Raw genomic sequence first — 22046 nt, 5'->3', positions numbered from 1 at the left:
GTCACCACAGAGCACTGAGGAGAGTTCCCTATGCTATACAGTAGGCTCTCATTAGTTATCTATTTTAACATAGTCAGTTCAGTTGAGTTCAGTCACTCAGTCGTGTCCGACTCTCTGTGATCCCATGGATTGCAGCATGCCAGGCATCCCTGTCCATCGCCAACTACCAGAGTTTACTTTAAACTCATGTTCATTGAGTTGGTGATGCCATCCAGCCATCTCATCCTCTGTGGTCCCCTTCTTCTCCTGCCTTCAGTTTTACCCAGCATCAGGGTCTTTTCCAATGAGTCAACGCTTCGCATCAGGTGGCCACAAGTATTGGAGTTTCAGCCTCAGCATCAGTCCTTCCAATGAATTTTAAGGACTGATTTCCTTTAGGATGGACTGGTTGGATCTTCTTGCTGTCCAAGGGACTCTCAAGAGTATTCTCCAACACTACAATTCAAAAGCATCAATTCTTCGGTGCTCAGGTTTCTTTATAGTCCAACTCTCACATCCATACATGACTACTGGACAAACCATAGTTTTGACTAGACAGACCTTTGTTGGCAAAGTAATGTCTCTGCTTTTTAATATGCTGTCTAGGTTGGTCATAACTTTTCTTCCAAGGAGCAAGCATCTTTTAATTTGATGGCTGCAATCACCATCTGCAGTGATTTTGGAGCCTTCCAAAATAAAGGCTCTCACTGTTTCCATTATTTCCCCATCTATTTCCCATGAAGTGATGGGACCAGATGCCATGATCTTAGTTTTCTTAATGTTGAGTTTTAAGCCAACTTTTTCACTCTCCTCTTTCACTTTCATCAAGAGGTTCTTTAGTTCTTCTTTGCTTTCTGCCATAAGGTTGATGTCATCTGCATATATGAGATTATTGATCTTTCTCCTGGCAGTCTTGATTCCTGCTTGTGCTTCATCCAGTCCAGCATTTCTCCTGATGTACTGTGCATGTAAGTTAAATAAGCAGGGTGACAATATACAGCCTTGTCCTACTCCTTTCCCTATTTGGAACCAGTCTGTTGTTCCATGTCCAGTTCTAACTGTTGCTTCCTGACCTGTGTACAGATTTCACAAGAGGCAGGTCAGGTGATCTGGTATTCCTTCTCTTTAAGAATTTTCCAGAGTTTGTTGTGGTCCACACAGTCAAAGGCTTTGGCATAGTCAATAAAGCAGAAGTAGATGTTTTTCTGGAACTCTCTTGCTTTTTTTTGATAATCCAGTGGATATTGGCAATTTGATCTCTGGTTCCTCTGCCTTTTCTAAATCCAGCTTGAACATCTGGAAGCTCATGGTTCATGTATTGCTGAAGCCTGGCTTGGAGAATTTTGAGCATTACTTTACTAGTGTGTGAGATGAGTGTGAAGAGTTGACTCATTGGAAAAGACCCTGATGCTGGGAGGGATTGGGGGCAGGAGGAGAAGGGGACAACAGAGGACAAGATGGCTGGATGGCATCACCGACTTGATGGGCATGAGTTTGAGTAAATTCCAAGAGTTTGTGATGGACAGGAAGGCCTGGCATACTGCGATTCATGGGGACACAAAGAGTCGGACATAACTGAGTGACTGAACTGAACTGAACTGAACTGAACTGAGATGAGTGCAATTATGCGGTAGTTTGAGTGTTCTTTGGGATTGCCTTTCTTTGGGATTGGAATGAAAAACTGACAGTTTCTAGTCCTGTGGCCACTGCTGAGTTTTCCAAATTTACTGGCATACTGAGTGAAGCACTTTCACAGCATCATCTTTTAGGATTTGAAATAGCTCAACTGGAATTCCATCACCTCCACTAGCTTTGTTCGTAGTGATGCTTCCTCAGGCCCACTTGACTTCACATTCCAGGATGTCTGACTCTAGGTTGGTGACCACACCATCGTGATTATCTGGGTCATGAAGATCTTTTTTGTATAGTTCTTCTGTGTATTCTTGCTATCTCTTCTTAATGTCTTCTGCTTCTGTTAGGTCCATACCATTGCTGTTCTTTATTGTGCCCATCTTTGCGTGAAATGTTCCCTTGGTATCTCTCATTTTCTTGAAGAGATCTCTAGATTTTTCCCATTCTGTTGTTTTTCTCTATTTGTTTGCATTGATCGCTGAGGAAGTCTTTCTTACCTCTCCTTGCTCTTCTTTGGAACTCTGCCTTCAAATGGGTATATCTTTCCTTTTCTCCTTTGCCTTTAGCTTCTCTTCTATTCACAGCTATTTGTAAGGCCTCCTCAAACAACCATTTTGCCTTTTTGCATTTCTTCTCCTTGGGGATGATCTTGGTCCCTGCCTCCTGTACAGTGTCACGAACCTCTGTCCATAGTTCTTCAGGAACTCTATCAGATCTAATCCCTTGAATCTATTTGTCACTTCCACTGTGTAATCATAAGAGATTTGATTTAGGTTATACCTGAATACCTTGAGAACCCCATGAACAGTATGAAAAGGCAAAATGGTAGGATACTGAAAGAGGAACTACCCAGGTCGGTAGGTGCCCAATATGCTACTAGAGATCAGTGGAGAAATAACTCCAGAAAGAATGAAGACACAGAGCTAAATCAAAAACAATATCCAGTTGTGGATGTGACTGGTGATAGAAGCAAGGTCCAATGCTGTAAAGAGCAATATTGCATAGGAACCTATAATGTTAGGTCCATGAATCAAGGCAAATTGGAAGTGGTCAAACAAGGGATGGCAAGAGTGAACATCGACATTCTAGGAATCAGCGAACTAAAATGGACTGGAATGGGTGAATTTAACTCAGATGACCATTATATCTACTACTGTGGGCAGGAATCCCTTAGAAGAAATGGAGTAGCCATTATGGTCAACAAAAGAGTCCAAAATGCAGTACTTGGATGCAGTCTCAAAAATGACAGAGTGATCTCTGTTTGTTTCCAAGGCAAACCGTTCAATATCACGGTAAGCCAAGCCTATGCCCCAACCAGTAATGCTGAAGAAGCTGAAGTTGAAAGGTTCTATGAAGACCCACAAGACGTTTTAGAACTAACACCCAAAAAAAGACGTCATTTTCATTATAGGGGACTGGAATGCAAAAGTAGGAAGTCAAGAAACACCTGATATACCAGGGAAATTTGGCCTTGGAGTATGGAATGAAGCATGGCAAAGGCTGATGGAGTTTTGCCAAGAGAACGCACTGGTCATAGCAAACACCCTCTTCCGACAACATAAGAGAAGACTACACATGGACATCACCAGATGGTCAACACCAAAATCAGACTGATTATATTCTTTGCAGCCAAAGATGGAGAAGCTCTATGCAGTCAGCAAAAACAAGACCAGGAGCTGACTGTGGCTCAGATCATGAACTCCTTATTGCCAAATTCAGATGTAAATTGAAGAAAGTATGGAAAACCACTAGACCATTCAGGTATGACCTAAATCAAATCCCTTATGACTATACAGTGGAAGTGAGAAATAGATTTAAGGGGCTAGATCTGAGTGCTTGATGAACTATGGACAGAGGTTCGTGACATTGTAAAGGAGACAGGGATCAAGATGATCCCCATGGAAAAGAAATGCAAAAAGGCAAAATGGTTGTCTGAGGAGGCCTTACAAATAGCTGTGAAAAGAAGAGAAGCAAAAAGCAAAGGAGAAAAGGAAAGACATTCCCATTTGAATGCAGAGTTCCAAAGAATAGCCAGGAGAGATAAGAAAGCCTTCCTCAGCGATCAATGCAAAGAAATAGAGGAAAACAACAGAATGGGAAAGACTAGAGATCTCGTCAAGAAAATTAGAGATACCAAGGGAACATTTCATGCAAAGATGGGCTCAATAAAGGACAGGAATGGTATGGACCTAACAGAAGCAGAAGATATTAAGAAGAGGTGGCAAGAACACACAGAAGAACTATACAAAAAAGATCTTCACGACCCAGATAATCATGATGGTGTGATCACTCACCTAGAGCCAGACATCCTGAAGTGAGAAGTCAAGTGGGCCTTAGAAAGCATCACTACAAACAAAGCTAGTGGAGGTGATGGAATTCCAGTTGAGCTATTTCAAATCCTGAAAGATGATGCTGTGAAAGTGCTGCACTCAATATGCCAGCAAATTTGGAAAACTCAGCAGTGGCCACAGGACTGGAAAAGGTCAGTTTTCATTCCAGTCCCAAAGAAAGGCAATCCCAAAGAATGCTCAAACTACCGTACGATTGCATTCATCTCACACGCTAGTAAAGTAATGCTCAAAATTCTCCAAGCCAGGCTTCAGTAGTACGTGAACCGTGAACTTCGAGATGTTCAGGCTGGTTTTAGTAAAGGCAGAGGAACCAGAGATCAAATTGCCAATATCCGCTGGATCATCGAAAAAGCAAGAGAGTTCCAGAAAAACATCTATTTCTGCTTTATTGACTATGCCAAAGCCTTGACTGTGTGGATCACAATAAACTGTGGAAAATTCTGTAAGAGATGGGAATACCAGACCACCTGACCCACCTCTTGAGAAACCTATATGCAGGTCAGGAAGCAACAGTTCGAACTGGACATGGAACAACAGACTGGTTCCAAATAGGAAAAGGAGTATATTGTCACCCTGCTGATTTAACTTGTATGCTGAGTACATCATGAGAAACTCTGGGCTGGAAGAAGCACAAGCTGGAATCAAGATTGCTGGGAGAAATATCAATAAACTCAGATATTTTACCACCCTTATGGCAGAAAGTGAAGAGGAACTAAAAAGACTTTTGATGAAAGTGAAAGAGGAGAGTGAAAATGTTGGCTTAAAGCTCAACATTCGAAAAACTAAGATCATGGCATCTGGTCCCATCACTTCATGGGAAATAGATAGGGGAACAGTGAAAGCAGTGTCAGACTTTATTTTTCTGGGTTCCAAAGTCACTGCAGATGGTGACTGCAGCCATGAAATTAAAAGACGCTTACTCCTTGGAAGGAAAGTTATGACCAACCTAGATAGCATATTAAAAAGCAGAGACATTACTTTGCCAACAAAGGTCCGTCTGGTCAAGGCTATGGTTTTTCCAGTGGTCATGTATGGATGTGAAGAAAGCTGAGGGCTGAAAAATTGATGCTTTTGAACTGTGGTGTTGGAGAAGACTCTTGAGAGTCCCTTGGACTGTAAGGAGATCCAACCAGTCCATCCTAAAGGAGATAAGTCCTGGGTGTTCATTGGAAGGACTGATGCTGAAGCTGAAACTCCAATACTTTGGCCACCTCATGCGAAGAGTTGACTCATTGGAAAAGACCCTGATGCTGGGAGGGATTGGGGGTAGGAGGAGAAGGGGATGACAGAGGATGAGATGGCTGGATGGCATCACCAACTTGATGTGCATGAGTTTGAGTAAACTCCGGGAGTTGGTGATGGACAGGGAGGCCTGGTGTGCTGCATTTCATGGGGTCACAAAGAGTCGGACACGACTGAGTGACTGAACTGAACTCAACTGATACCTGAATGGTCTAGTGTTTTTCCATACTTTCTTCAATTTAAGTCTGAATTTGGCAATAAGGAGTTCATGATCTGAGCCACAGTCAGCTCCCGGTCTTGTTTTTGCTGACTGTATAGAGCTTCTCCATCTTTGGCTGCAAAGAATATAATCAGTCTGATTTTGGTGTTGACCATCTGGTGATGTCCATGTGTAGAGTCTTCTCTTTTGTTGTTGGAAGAGGGTGTTTGCTATGACCAGTGCATTCTTTTGGCAAAACTCCATCAGCCTTTGCCCTGTTTCATTCTGTACTTCAAAGCCAAATTTGCCTGTTATTCCAGGTATTTCTTGACTTCCTACTCTTGCATTCCAGTCCCCCATAATGAAAAGGATATCTTTTTTGGGTGTTAGTTCTAGAACGTCTTGTGGGTCTTCATAGAACCTTTCAACTTCAGCTTCTTCAGCATTACTGGTCGGGAGATAGACATTATACATAGTACGATATGTATGCCAATACCAATCTCCCATTTCATCCTATCCCCATTTCCCCCTTGGTATCCATATGTTTATTCTGTAAATCTGTGTCTCTGTTTTGGAGTAATGTTTTAAATGTGTACAAAGATGTAGGATTATAAAGGATAACAGTTAGAACTGACCCTTGAACTACTCGAGAGTTTGTCCAGTCACTAGAGCACGGCAGGCTCCCCTGTGCTTCATTATCTGCTGTAGTTTGCTCAGATTCATGTCCATTGAGTCAGTGATGCTATCTAATCATTTCATCCTCTGCTGCCCACTTGTCCTCCTGCCCTCAGTCTTTCCCAGCAACAAAGTCTTTTTCCAGTGAGTTGGCTCTTTGCATCAGGTGACCAAAGTATTAGAGCTTCAGCTTCAGCCTCAGTCCTTCCAGTGAATATTCAGGGTTGATTTCCTTTAGGACAGACTAGGTTGATCTCCTTGCAGTCCAAGGGACTCTCGAGAATCTTCTGTAACACCACAATTCAAAAGCATCAGTTCTTTGATGCTCAGCCTTCTTTATGGTCCAGTTCTCACATCCATACATGGCTATTGGAAAAACCATAGCTTTGACTATATGGACCTTTGTCAGCACAGTTATGTCTCTGCTTTTTAATACACTGTCTATATTTTTCATACTGGAGCAGGTGTCAAGTAGTAGCTGGTTTGTAGTGTTTTTGTGAGCATAAAATTGGGTAATCCTTTGGCCAGGCATCTAAACTGTGCTATCTCATATGGTAGCCGTTAGTCCTATGAAAGTGACTATAGAGCATTTAAAATGTGTTTAGTGCCAGTGAGAAATTGAATTTTAATTAAAGCAGCAATTTAAATTACTTAAAATTTACATTAAAAGCTCAAGTAACATAAAATATTTTTCAATTAAATGAAACTTTATTGTTTTAGTAAGATTATGTTTTAGTTTAAGCACTGTATTGTATAAGACAGGCATCAGCAAACTTTTCCTGTAAAGGGCTAGGTTGTGGATATTTTAGGCTTTGTGAGCTATATGGCTTTTATTGCACATATCCAACTCTGCTTTTGAACTGGAAAGGCAGAATGTATAAACAAAAGAGCATGGCTGTGTTCCAATAAAACTTTATTTATGGATATTGAAATTTGTATTTCATAATTTTCACATCATGAATCATTTTTCTTTTGATGTTTTCCAAACATTCAAAAATGTAAAACCTATTGTTTTTTAATGAAAATACTATTTTTTAAAACTCAAGTATACTTTGATGTATAGTATTATATAAGTTACAGGTGTATGATATAGTGACTCACAGACAGGTTTTAAAGGTTATACTCCATTTATACTTAAAAAATATTGGCTATGTCCCCTGTGTTGTATAATACATGCTTGTAGCTTATTTTGTACATAATAGTTTATACTTATACTACTACTATAGAGTACTCATGAGCTATATGGAAATAGACAGCAGGTTGAATGTGGCTCATAGATATATCCCAAGACTGATGAATTCATGTCTCTCAAAAGTAATTTATAAGACTGTGCACAGCAGCTATATTCATAATGGCTCTAAACTGAAAACAACCTAAATGTTCATCACAGAGAGTGGGTTTAAAAATTTTCAGTATATTCACAAAAGTGGATTACTCCGTAGCAGTGAAAAAGAATGAACTGTCTTTAGATGATTATGTTGTACATTGGATGATTATCACAAAGTGTTATCAGAAAAGCTAGTTACAAAGATTAATATTGTATGATTCCATTATGTGAAGTTCTATAGTGGCAAAGGTAATCTGTGGATTTAGAAATTAGAATACATTGCTCAGTGGGACAAGGAGAGGTGATTAACTAGAAAGGGATATGAAAGCACTTTGGGTATTTGTTATGAGATTATATATACATTTGTTAAAAGTCTTCAAATGAGGCTTCCTGATAGCTCAGTGGTAAAGAATCTGCCTGCCAATGCAGGAGACACAGAATTGATCCCCGATCTGGGAAGATCCCACATGCTGTGGAGCAACTAAGCCTGTGCACCACCACTATTGAGCCTGTGCTCTAGAGTCTGGGAGCCACAACTGCTGAAGCCTGTGCTCCCTAGAATCTGTGCCCTGCACCAAGAGAAGCCACTGCAATGAGAAACAAACCCTTGCCGCAACTAGAGAAAAGCCTGCAGCAATGAAGACCCAGTGCGGCCAAAAATAAACAAATTTTTAAAAGTCTTCAAATAGTTAAGCTCTGTGTACATCATCATCATCCCTCCATACAAAATACTCTTTACAAAATTTTAGAAGAAATCAATTATTTTTTGACTTTTAACATTATGTAAAATCTAGATCTCTGGCCATAGAGGTCCATATTGCTTCATAGCAACCATCAGCCAAACTGTGCTTTTACAGTACGGCAGCCAGTAGCCATACCACTGCAGCTCCTGAGTGCCTGAAATGTGGTGTATCTGAATTAAGGTCTGTGGTACAGGGACGTACACATGGGGTTTAAAGCATTAGTCTGAAAAGAGAATGTAAACTATTATATTAATTTTTATCTTGTTACATGCTGTCATTGATAACATTGGGTTAAAATATACTAAATTAATTTCACCTCTGTTTTTTGCTTTTTTTAAGTTGAAAAATATTTGTTGTGACAAAATATACATAATATAAAATCATCTTAACCATTTTTAAGTATACAGTTCAGTAGTGTTACGTATATCCACATTGTTGTGCAACCAATCTGCCTACATTGCAAGGTGGAAACGCCACCCCCATTAAACAACTACCTAGTCCCCTTCCCTCTAGCCTCTGGCATCCACCGTTCTACCTTCTGTTTCCATGAGTTTGATGATTGATCTGTCATGTAAGTGAAACCATGCAGTATTTGTATTTTTTCACTGGCTTCTTCACTTAACATTTTTTTTTTTGTTAATGTAGCTACTATACAATGTACTATGATACATGTGGCTGCGATTATATTTCTCAGTTCAGTTCAATCACTCAGTCATGTCCAACTCTGCAACCCCATGGACTGCAGCATGCCAGGCCTCCTTGTCCATCACCAACTCCCGGAGTTTACTCGAACTCATGTCCATTGAGTCAGTGATGCCATCCAACCATCTCATCTTCTGTTGTCCCCTTCTCCTCCCACCTTCACTCTTTCCCAACATCAGGATCTTTTGAGGACAGTGCACAGCAGCTGCTTCTTTGTAATTAATCTTTTATTACTGTGTTTATGCTGCTTATGTTTTTTCTAATGAATTGAGGAGATTGATGTATTTCTAATATTCATGACTCCATCAAACATGGGAAAACACAGGATTTTTCCCTTAGAGGATCACATGTTTAAAAAAGCAGAGACATAATTTTGTTTGTGGAAGGGAAAAACAGTCATTTCTATTTAATATACAAAGCATTTCTGTTTTCAAAGAATACAACCTAAGATACCATTATGAGACAAATGATTGCTGTGCTCATTGTGTCCTTGGCCCCTGTCAGTATTTTATTTGAACTCTTAGTTTGTTTCCTATCTGCTAATTTAATTCAGTTTGGGAGAAAAGATTCTAACCAATTACTGCAGATAGATCTTCTCCTGTGATTACTTGACATATATCACTGGATAGTAGGTACTTTATTGATTAATTTTCTAATAAAGTTTTGCTGTTAAATTTGCTATACGTATGACTGTGAAACAACATTTAGACTGAATGTTGACAAACTATAGTTTTGCTTTTCACTTTTAAAAAGCTTGTAGCATAAAAAAAAGCTTGCACCACCTTAGGAAAAATAGCACTTTCATTAGTTTTGAATAATAGGAATATCAGTATATATGGTTACAATTCTGTTAAGTAAAAGTTGTTTAAAGCCTTGAAAACAAAGAAAGTATGAGAGAAATTCAGCTGTATTTTGTCTTCTGCTGTCTGAGGGAGGGAGATTCTTTCCCAGGTGAACAATTCTGGAGAAATGCCATAGCCAGGGAAGGAGAATTTGTGATATGACAGTGTCCTAAAGGACAGCTAGGGGCCCTAGTGTAGTAGTTGATATTCACCAACCAGGTTTGTGTTCCATTGTTCCTGGAGTTATCTGTTAAACACCAGTGAAACACTGGTCAGGGAGCTTACAAATGCCGAACATTTCCTTTTTTTTTTCTTCTCTTTCCAGATAGGGCTTGTAAGTAGCGTCATCCTCTTGTGGGCAGATTAGAGTACAAGTTATTTTATGTGATCTTGTTCAATTTTTTAAGATCCTTTTTTGCAGACTGAGCTGTAATAAATACCTTTCTGAGAAGAGAACCATAGGATTAGCTCATATTTCTTTTACTGAGAATCTAGACTTTCTTTTCTCTTGCCTTCTTTCTTTTGAAGTCCAGTCCTGCCTTGAGTGCTGAAGAGCTGCCAGGGCTAGGAAATAATAAAATATTAAAAATGGTGGCCATAGTCTCTTTAGGGGAAAGTCTTGGTTTAGTTTTCCAGATTGGTTATTCTATCCATGTCTCTTGGGCTCTTGGCTGATTGATCACGCAGGGATTTGTCATATTGCCTACTTCTTTGAATTGAATGTGGACATAGCAACTAAAAATAAACATGATGTGGATATTAGAGAACCAGGGGCCTTCTTTGCCTGGGGAGCTGAGATACTGCTTGCTGTTGCTAAGATGTTATCTGGCTGTAACACAGCAGCGATCATTGGAAGTGCAGCTGTGTTTTTGGAAGAGCAGGCTAAGGGAAGGCAAAGGCACACTGATGAATATTATCCTAAACAATGAATCCAGATGCAAATCATTATGCCTAATCCAGAATATTATACCCATTTTTGGTGTTCTTTGTGCTGTGTTATTGTGTGTGATTTGCTCTGCTGAGAACTTGAAGTGTGCCAAAGTATCATTTCTGTTTTCAGAATAGTTTTGTCAGAAATTTGAAAGGTAAGTAAAAATACACCAGACTGTTGCATTTCAGCTCTTTGTGGTATTGAGTGTGGCTAATGGTTTTGACAGTAGAATTTGACTGAACGTTGGATTGATTGATCTAACTTGATGCCATTTTCCTTATTACATTACAAAAAGACAACTGGAGATTGTGTGTGAACATTCCTTGAACAATAACATAGGATGAGAACATGTTGTATCCAGTAAGTTTGCCCTGGGAATGAGGGGCCTTTCTATAGGGCAGCGGCACTGACCTATGAAGAGCCAGCTCTGCCACAGATATGCTGTGTCATCTTAGCTCCTTCTGGTCTGTTTCCACATCTGTAAAAGAAGGGTAATGATCATCTTACTGTAGCGAGTTGTAAGGATTAAATGAGTTAATATTTGCAGATCTTAATATAGTCTCTGGCATATAATAAACACTATATAAGTTTGCCTGCTACTGTTGTCACTTGACACTGATTTCTACAATGTCACATCCCTTTTCTTGGTGCCAAACTAAAGGCTGAAATGGAAGATCTGTCCAAAACCTGAATTTGTTCTAGAATGATTGGACAGCATTTAAAAATGTTGAGCCAAGATACCTTGCTAAACTGTAGCACATGACATTATTATAGGAGTCTTTATTGTGTTGAAATCAGATTTAATCTATATTTAGTGCTCTGGAATTTTTCCTCAAAAGTGACTCATCTTTTGGCCATTGAGTTCCCCTTTTTGCAGTTTTCAAATAAAATCTCACTTGAGCTTCTTTGATTCTGCTCCTAAAGAACTGCCGCTGCCTCGCTTTATGATGTCAAAGACTGATGCTGAAATCCGGTTTGGGAACACGACTGAGCTGCATGGAGCTAAAGTTCAGATTCCATATTTAATCACAGAAAAAAATACCTTCAAAAGAATCGACGATGAGGATAAACAGGTAAATAGTCTGATCAGGCATGTCTGTTTGCTTCTGACCATGAACCCTCACAGAGCAGTGCCTCATAGCTGCTGTCAAACTTCCAGTTCCTTGAATTGCACCATCTGGGATACAATTATAGGCTTGGAGTGTGCCTATAAAGTTTCCTTGTAGCAAGAAGAAGAGGCTGATGCATAGTAATTACCATGAGCCATCTCTGGGCCATTTAGGGCCTACTTTAATGTAGAATTGTGTCTCAAGTAAGGCTACTGCTTTAACACACTTATTTGATTTATCTAACCACCATTTCCAAATGGGTTTTTTGAAATGTAACTTCTAGGAGTTTTTAATAAGTGCTTTCTTCCAAATCTGGTTTCTCTGGTTAAGTTTGGTTGGAGAGCGCTGTTTCATGCCTTATTCTTGGGGGGAAGGCTAAATACTTGGTCTTAGACATTCACGGTGCACATTAGCACAGTAAAGGCCCTGACAAGTCCTGCAATAAAGAGACCTGGAGATTGGCATGTACTAAACTTCTTTCACCCCGGAATCCCTTCTTGGAGGGCCATCTTGGGAAATGCTGCCTTTACATGTACAGGTCAGGAACAATAATAGGGTGGACAGGCTTTTAAAATTAGACCACTAATTGCAATAGTCAGATAGTGATGAGTAGAGAGAAAAGTGTACAATTCCAGATGAGTAAGTCTGTCAATAAGGGGTAAAATAGACTTACACATTAGTGAGCACTCAGGGCATCAAGGTACTTGCAATGAAGATACTGAATTATGCAGAAAAGTAAAATCATATTCAATGTAGTACCTTCTATATGGAAAAGAAATTTGTCATGTTTTAGAAAGACCAATAAAAATGTTTTTCAAATGCAATGACTATTAAAGGATTAAGTTGGAAAACTAATGTATATGGTTCACCCTAATAATGCTGGATATTTAAAGTATTGTTGCAGTTTTCATATTTAAGTGACATATAGTATGTTCTGTTGTATAACATCCTAATTCTGATACATTTTAAACTAGTTCTTCAGGGATTTATATAAAAAGGAGTACAGGCATACCTTGGAGACAGTGCAGGTTCAGTTTCAGACCACTGCAGTAGTCACACGAGTTTTTGGTTTCCTAGTGCTTACAAAAGTTAGATTTACACTATACTGTAGTCTACTAAGTGTGCAATAGCATTGTGGCTAAAAAACCGTAATGTATATATCTTATTTAAAAAAATGCTTTATTGCTAAAAACTGCTAACTTACCATCTTAGCAAGTAGTAATAACATCAAACCTCACTGATTACACATTGCCATAAAAATACAATAATGAAAATGTTTGAAATATTGTTAAGGATTGTCAAAATGTGACACAGATATGAAGTGAGCAAATGCTATTGGAAAAATGGTGCTGTTAGACTTGCTTGATGCAGGGTTGCCATAAACTAGGTTTTTTTTTTTTTTTTAAAGTAATAGCTGTGAAGTGCAATGACATGAGGTATGCCTATATCAGAATCTTCAGCCAGTACTCTTTGGCATGTTTTCCCACCAGCATTTGGAGAGGAATGAGGGCCCACTATCCCAGGATGATTGATGCTCTGGGAACTTTCAGGGCCATCCCCTGGCAGTGTCACTGAGGACACATCCTTTTGCTTCAGTCTGGATTTATGCTAGGCCCACCCAGTCTGTGTTTGTGAACTTATAATTCAAAGCAAATATTCTTTCTTTTACTTGAAAAAGAGTACTTGATTGGTATCTCAGATTGAATTACTATTATTATTATTTTTGACTAAGAACACCTATATAGTCTCTATGCTGATAAAAAGTAGTTTCCTTGTTACCAGTCTATTAGTAGCATTAAAAAAAAGAGAGGAAACCCAGTAGCTGAGTAATAGTAAAAAGCCAAGTCATAATAGCTTGTCTCACCTGTGGTCCTACATAAAGTTCACATTTGAATTGAGATTTGTACTTTATTAAGGTGCCATCCTACTGTTTAGGAGTAGGCTAGTTGGAGTTTACCCGTAATGAATTGTTTTGGAATTTCTCAGTATAAAAAAGTTGACATTTTACTTTGGCTAGACAGCTCCAAGAATATTTAACATTACCATTTAAAATATTTTAAAAATATCCACATTGTTGGAAAACTTGATAAATGTAGATCCAGGAAATAAGAGCCTTTATTAATGAGTGAAAATTGAATCTGTTCACAAAGAGATCAAAATTGTGGAGTATGAATGTTATTTCATGTGATCGGTTGTCTTTTGTTTTCCCAAGGAAAATATTATTGGAGTAACTAGAAGTGTGTCAGGCTTGTTTTAGTAATTTAGGTAACTGAGTTCTGGCGAGACTGTTTTCTGAGAGACTTTTGAATCCCCAGACAGTGCTTTTTAACCAAGCTGCGTTTTTGAGAAAACATCTTCATTTGTTAAAGCAGTCAGCTTACTGGCAGTAGAGTTGCATTATACTTCAAAACTGCAGCTCAGAGCACCAGGCTCCTTGAGTGATTCCCTCTGAACTCTGCTCTGATTCTTTGAAGCAGGAAACGCAGTCTCCCTCGATGTCACCTCTTGCCTCCCCTCCTTCTTCCCCGCCTCATTACCAGAGGGTGCCCTTGAGCCATGGCTACAGCAAACTGCGGAGCAGCACAGAGCAGATGCATTCAGGTAAGAGGCCAGCTGTCCCAGGCAGTATCTTAGAGACACTTTCCTCTATTAGTCAGCCATGCGACCAGTTTCTGAGTCTCCTGACTTATCTCTGGCTCTGTAAACTGGACTCAGTTTAATTTTATACTCTCAAGCAAGGTTTAAAAATAATATAAAATGAAATCTATATTAGTAATGCCTTGTTTTCTGTCCTACAAACTAGTTCATCTTTAGACTTGTAGATAATGATTTAGATGATTTAACCCTTCATTTACAAATTTTATTACATAGGAACATAGCACATGAAGAATTTGTATTGTTTTGGAATTCTTATTCCTTTCTGCAAACATACCAAACATATTTATATGATACCTGCTCTCATGAAACTACTTAAAAAATAGAATTCTTCAGAAGAGTTGATTCAACCTTTAAAGACTGAGCACATAAGTGAAAATATTTAGCTCTTGTGCTTGAGAATAAGAATAATAAGAGAAATGCCAGGGGAAGCATTGTGTTGAGGTGTGTGAAGTACCCAATTGTGGCCTTGCTTGCTTGCTCACATTTTTGTTACGTTGACTCTGTTAGTGGTGAAATATGTTAGTTGGTTGTGAGAATGACTTGTACAGTTGGCTGCCTAGGCTGCTGTGCTTAAAGCTCCACAAATTCACTGCAGCATCTTGTCCTTGTGGAGTTCAGGCTCCTAGCTGAAGATATGACCTTTAAAGGTATTCTAGAATTGGATATCTATAACCCCCCACCCTTTTTATTCTGTGAGCTGTAACTGAAAATGACCCAGTTTCTGCAGGTTTTTGCTGCACTGAAAATAGTGATGACTTCTAGAGGGACACAGATAAAAGTGTGCTAGACTGAACTAAAGAGAGGCTATAATCTTGCTGAAAGAAGCAGGTATGGCATGATGGGAAAATCTTTTTTTCCTTAATTTTTCTTTATTTATTTTTGGCTGCGTTGGGTCTTTGTTGCTTTGCACAGACTTTCTCTAGTTGCAGCAAGTGGGGACTACTCTTTGTTATGGTACTCAGGCTTCGCATTGTGGTGGCTTCTCTTCTTGTGGAGTACAGGGTCTAGGCACATGAGCTTCAGTAGTTGCAGCTCTCAGGCTCAGTAGTTGTGGCTTATGGGTTTAGTTGCCCTGTGGCACGTGGAATCTTCCTGGACCAGGGATCAAATACATATCCCTTGCATTAGGAGGCAGATTCCTATCCACTGTGTCACCAGGGAAGTCCTGGGAAAATCTTTTGATTGGAATCAGAAGATGAGGGTTTATGTGACTAGCTCTGTGACCTTGGGCAAGCTACTTACTACTCTGAACCATGATTTTCCTTTCTTCTTTTGAAACAGAGTAATAGTATTCTGTAGGGCTGTTGTGAGTATTAGCGAGAACATGAGTATAAGGGAATAGGAATGAAAAATCACTCCCCTGGAACTTGAGTGTCCCATTGGTGTCTGAAATGAAATGGGATTGAGAATTCTTCATTTTTCTCTTATAGTCTCTCCTGCCGAATTTCCCTGTTTTTAGAAGTGGATTTTTTTTTCTTATTTTTATCTAGCTTTGAAAGTTGGAGTCCTATGCCTAGCATGGTGCCTAGTTTTTGGTTTTTAATTCAAAGGTGAGTCATTTTTGTCCTACTGAGTCACCAGGTTCTACCCTGTCTTTTATTGGTTGTTATTCCTTAAAAAATCTGTCTGTACCAGCTTTCTCTCCTTCATACTCCATTTCTCCTCATTCCATTCAAATTGGGCTTTCATTCCCCTAGTGTCAAGGAAACAGCCTGCTTTTCTTCTTTGTTGTTGACTTTTAGAAGCTTGTGTCAAGGTTGTCCATGCTTTCATTCTTTCTTAGCCTTTTTTTAAAAAGTGAGGTAAAATTTGCATGTGATAAAATGCACACGTTTAAAGTCTTCAATTTGAGTTTTAACAAATGGATATACCCATGTATCTACCACTTTTATCATGGATAAAATATTTTCTTACCATATGATCCAGCAGTTCTACTGCTGAGTATATATCTGAAAAAAATAAAGGCACAAATTTGAAAAACTACATGCACCCCAGTGTTCTGAGCAGTATTATTTACAATAGCCAAGATACAGAAGCAACCTAAGTGTCTATCAGCAGATGAATGAAGAAAGAAGATATACACGTACATACATATACACAATGGAATATTGAGTCATAAAAAAGAATGAAATTTTACTATTCGTAACAACATGGATGGATCTAAAGGGTATTATCTTTAGTGAAATAAGGCAGAGAAAGAGAAATGATATCACTTATATATAGAATCTAAAAAATAAAATAGGTGAATAAATTTAACAAAACAGAAACCTACTTACAGATACAGAGAACAAACCTAGTGGTTGAAAGTGGAGGGAGTAGGGGATTAATAGATACAAACTACTTGGACTTCCCTGGTGGCACAGTAGATAAGAATCCACTGCCAATGCAGGGAACATTATTTGATCCTTGGTCCAGGAAGATTCCATATGCCGTGGAGGAACTAAATAAACCCAGGTGCCACAACTACTGAGCCCAAGCTCTAGAGCCTGCACGCCACAACTACTGAGCCTGAGCACTGCAATGAAGAGAGTAGCCCACGCAAAAGCAATGAAGACCCAGTGCAGCCCCCAAAAATGGTTTATTTAAGAGGTACAAACTACTATGTATAAACTACATAAGCTACAAGGATATATTATGCAGCACAGGGAGATATAGCAATTATTTTATAATAACTTTAAATGGAATATAATCTATAAAAATACTGTAATCACCATGCTAAAAGTATATTGTAAATCAACTGTATACTTCAATAAAAAGTCTGCCTGACATTAAAACCAATATTTCTGTCACCTCAGAGATGCCCCTTTCCAGTCACTTTCTCTGTGCTCCCTGCCTCCCCCATGCAAACATAGTTCTGATTTTTATCACTGTAGATTAGTTTTGCTTCTTCTAAAAACTCACGTAAATGGAATCATAGTGAATGACCGGGTGTCTTTTCCTCAGCACAGTGGTTGAGATTCTTCATGTTACGTGTCTCAGCAGTTTGTTCCTGTTAATATATTACTCAGTGTTGTTCCACTGTATGAATGTATCATGGAGTGATGATCCATTCTTCTGCTGATGAGTATTTAGGTTATTTCCAGCATTTGGCTGTTATGAATAAGGATGCTGCGAACACTTGTGTATGAGTCTTTTTGTGACATATGTCATTTTTCTGGCACCTGGGAGTGGAATTGTTGTACCTTAGGGTAGGTATAAGAAACTAATAAAGAGTTTCACCAAGTGACTGCATACTCCCATAGGCAATGTATAAGAGTTCAGTGTTCCTTGCCAGCAGTTGGTACTCTGGTTTCTTTCTTCAGTGTTTTTAATCTTAGCTGTTCTGTTACATGTGAAGTGACATTTTCTTGTGGGCACTCATTTGTTCTTGAAACATTGTTTTCTAAGTTTCTGTTACCCCTTCCTGGTTTTTCTTCTACATCATGATCCCTAAACTTGAATTTATGCATTTTCAGAAATGAGTTTTGCTGCTAGGACAATTTTCTAGGAATACATTTTTCTAGGGTTGTTTCTCTGTCCAAGATTCTGCCATAATTTCTGGCTAATGGGGCATATGTGTATGTTTTAAATTAGGCTCAGCATCTTTGGACAATCTGTGATTCAGAGCCCCTCTTCTACCTCTCTCCTGGGTGCCTGCTCGTCTCCTTTGCTGGATGTACCTATAGCTGATGCTCACTGGATGAGACTTAAGTGCCATGCATTGTTCCAAGTTCTTTGTGTGCACTGTTTTCTACTTACCACAACCGTCAGAGGCAGAAGTTGCTATCTGTATTTTTTAAAAATAAAGTTTAAATCACAGTAATACTTCTCCTTCCCACTCAACCTGTTTCCTGTCTTCAGAGGCAACTACCTTTCTTGCTTTTTAAAAAAAAATTTATTTTTTAAAATACAGTTGATTTACAGTGTTTCAGTGTTCAGCAAAGTGATATGTGTGTGTGTGTGTGTGTGTGTGTGTGTGTCCTTTTTCAGATTCTTTTCCATTATAGGTTATTACAAGATATTGTATATAGTTCCCTGTGCTATACAGTAGATCCTTGTTTATCTATTTTGTACTTAGTAGTATGTATATGTTATTGTTTCATTTGTTGTATAAAAACTTCTGAGTTTAATTAGGTCCCATTTTAAAAAAATAAGCCCTTTTTCAAAAAATTGTTTCTTGTTCTCATTGGGTCTTAATTGCAGCATGCATGTGGGACCTAGTTCCCAGACCAGGGATTGAACCTGGCCCCCCTGCACTGGGAGCACAGAGTCCTAGCCACTGGACCTCAAGGAAAGTCCCAGGTCTTATTTTTAAATTTTTCTTTTTGTTTCCACTACTGTTGGAGATGGATCCAAAAAAATACTGCTGTGATTTATGTCAGAGTGTCCTGCCTATATTTTCCCCTGAAAGTTTTACAGTATCTGGTCTTAAAGTTTGGCCTTGAATCCATTTTGAGTTTTTTATATGGTATTAGAGAATATTGTAATTTCACTCTTTTACATGTAGCTGTCTACTTTCCCCAGGATCACTTATTGAAGAGACTGTCTTTTCTTCATTGTATATTCTTACCTCCTTTGTTGTAGATTAATTGACCATAAGTGCATGGGTTTATTTCTGGGTTTTCTATCCTATTCCATTGACCTGTGTGTCTGTCTTTGTGCCAGTACAATACTGTTTTGATGACTGTAGCTTTGTAGTATAGTCTGAAGTGAGGAGGTGTGATTCCACCAGCTCCATTCTAATTTTCTCATTATGGTTTTTGGCTGTTTGGGATCTTTTTTGTTTTCATACAAATTTAATTTTTTTTGTTCTAGTTCTATGAAAAATCCATTGGTAATTTGATAGGGATTATATTCAATTTCTAGATTGCCTTGGGTAGTATGGTCATTTTAGCAGCATTGCCTTTTCCAGTGTAAGAACATGGTATATATTTCCATTTGTATCATCTTCAGTTTCTTTCATTAGTGTCTTACAGTTTTCTGAGTACAGGTCTTTTGCTTCCTTAGGTAGGTTTATTCCTGGGTATTTTATTGTTTTCTGATGTGATAGTGAGTGGGGTTGTTTCCTTAATTTCTCTTTCTGATACTTCATTGTTAGTGTATAGACATGCAGCAGATTTCTGCATATTAGTTTTGAATCCTGCTACTTTACCAAATTAATTGATGTGTTCTAATAGTTTTCTGGTGCCATCTTTAGAATTTTCTGTGTGTAGTATCACATCACCTGGAAACGTGGCAGTTTTACTTCTTCCTTTCCAATTTAGATTCCTTTTATTCTTTTTCTTATCTGATTGCTATGGCCAGGACTTCCAAAAGAACATTGAATGAAAGTGGTGAGAGTGGACATCCTTGTCTTGTTCCTGATCTTAGAGGAAATGCTTTCAGCTTTTTACCATTAAGTTTGATGTTAGCTGTGTGTTTGTCATATATGGGCTTTGCTATGCTGAGGTATATTTTTTCTATGCAGAGGTAACTACTTTGACTCTTTAAACCTGCTTCTTCTGCTATCTAAAGTCTTATCTTAAAATGAATGTCTGTTCTACTTTTTCTTATGCATATTATTCTTATGTATCAGTTCTAGGTATCTTCTCACTTAAGAGCATGGGCTATGATGTCAGTCTCCTGGGCCTAAAGGTAGACTTGGTAGGCCTGCATTTCTCATTTCTTTCCATTTCCAGCCTGTATGACCGTGGGTATTTTGCTTTTCTTAGCCTCAATTTCCCTTATCTGTGAAATGAAATAAAGTCTGCCTTAGAAGTTTGCTCTGTGGATGAAATGAGTAATATTATATAAATGTCTATTCTTAGCACAATTCCTGGCACATTGTAGGTGCTAAGATGTTCCCTTGTATTTTCTTTTGTGTTTCTAGAATATGATACTCATTATGTTTTTGAAGCTCAAGTATTCTTGAAAGTCACCTTCTAGATATCATTCATTGGGTGACTGCAGATGGAGAGTCTTTATTGGGCAGTTAGTTGTGATCTCTGTTCTAGTTTGACACTGAATCTCAGAGTGATGAAATCTTTAAGTTTCATTTTATAATCTTCCCCTTGGAGAAAGGTGGTAGTACTAGTTCCTTGTTCAACCTCTTATAAGGGGATCTAAGAATTATTTGTTTTGCATTGAGTTGCATGTTTCAGATTTTATTTGGGAGGGGGGAAGAGTAGAGACAATGAATAGTACCTATCTTTTACCTCCTGAGTTCAGTTTCAGTTGAGGAATGAGACAGGAGTCAGACCGATAGTGGCCTGAATATTGGCTCTGGTACCAAATGATAGAAGCATGTGTCTAAGATTTGTGACCAGATGGCTTTAGACACTCATCTTTCCAGTCACAGGCAGGTGTGACCAACCCAGGCTTCCCACAGGAGTTTGAAGAGAAAATCTGCCATTGAAGCCAGGCCTCTCAAAAAATGACCCACCATGTGGCTCAGTGTTCATTTAAGCCTTGTTGATAAGATACGTCTGTCTCTTCCAAGGAAAGGAAGGCCATTTTTGGTGAGGGATTGGAGCCATGGGCCAGTCAGCCTCCCCCTACATGTGTCCTTCCTGAGCAGTAGAAATTCCCTCCCTCTAAGGGGAGGCAGAGGAATGTGGGATCAGCTTCCCAGGGAAAGCTTATGACCCTTGGTATTCCAGCCATGGTACAGTTTGCTGTGGTTCAGACCTTTCAGTAGGAGTTAAATTTGATGATCCTTCAAAATGGAATGATCCTAAAAATCCTTCTTTGAGAACACCACCTGCCTACCATCTGAGACTTATTTTTTAAGGTTTGGACTATGAGTTCTCTATGTATGTTTCTTTTGCAGGTTTTATGTTTTTCATCTATTCTTAGCAGCATCAGAAAATCCACTTCATGTTTTTCCAGACAGTGATTTTGATGTTTTAATGTAATTTAATGTTATAATATTGTGTTAATAATAATTGTATAATAATGTATTCCATTTCCTTGGAGGAAATACAAAGAACAGATGTGAGCCCAAGATTGGTTTGTTGTTCTTGATGTGCTGTTGTTATACCTTCTTTATTTTAAAAAGTTCAAACTGTGCTAAAGGTGATGCCACAACAGGCTGCACTTCTGTCTCTACCTAATTTTATGTATAAGGAAGCTATAGAAAGAAAGCCTTTTACTTATTTATATACTTCCAAAAACCTGAACTGTTAATCTACCGAGATCAGAAATGGTTTCATCTTGAGTGATAATTTCGCCTTTCTTTTTTTTTCGTTTTTGTTTTTTAATATTTTTCATTTATTTTTATTTTGTGGAGGCTAATTACTTTACAGTATTGTAGTGGTTTTTGCCATACATTGACATGAATCAGCCATGGATTTACATGTATTCCCCATGCCGATCCCCCCCTCCCGCCTCCCTCCCCATCCCATCCCTCTGGGTCTTCCCAGTGCACCAGCCCTGAGCACTTGTCTCACGCATCCAACCTGGGCTGGTGATCTGTTTCACCCTTGATAGTATAGTTGTTTCAATGCTATTCTCTCAGAATATCCCACCCTCGCCTTCTCCCACAGAGTCCAAAAGTCTGTTCTGTACATCTGTGTCTCTTTTTCTGTTTTGCATATAGGATTATCATTACCATCTTTCTAAATTCCATATACATGTGTTAGTATACTGTATTGGTCTTTATCTTTCTGGCTTACTTCAGTCTTTATAATGGGCTCCAGT

The 22046-nt window shown here is 38.7% G+C and overlaps 1 protein-coding gene across 2 annotated transcripts in view; it reads left to right on the top strand.

The window, feature by feature from the left end:
• REPS2 (RALBP1 associated Eps domain containing 2) overlaps positions 1-22046 on the top strand; it is a 256926-nt gene that overhangs the window by 74983 nt on the left and 159897 nt on the right. Inside the window, exons 3-4 of one of the 2 annotated variants that reach the window (XM_061136570.1) lie at positions 11548-11696; positions 14210-14333. In XM_061136570.1, coding sequence (XP_060992553.1) covers positions 11548-11696; positions 14210-14333 — 273 coding nt within the window. Of the gene's footprint in view, positions 1-11547; positions 11697-14206; positions 14334-22046 lie in introns of both variants that reach the window. The other variant, XM_061136569.1, reaches the window with a different exon arrangement.

The sequence above is a fragment of the Dama dama genome, chromosome X (assembly GCF_033118175.1).
Source record: "Dama dama isolate Ldn47 chromosome X, ASM3311817v1, whole genome shotgun sequence".
Classification (NCBI taxonomy): Eukaryota; Metazoa; Chordata; class Mammalia; order Artiodactyla; family Cervidae; genus Dama; species Dama dama.
Note: the sequence above shows the minus strand (reverse complement) of the source record. Positions and strands in the feature narration are given on the sequence as shown.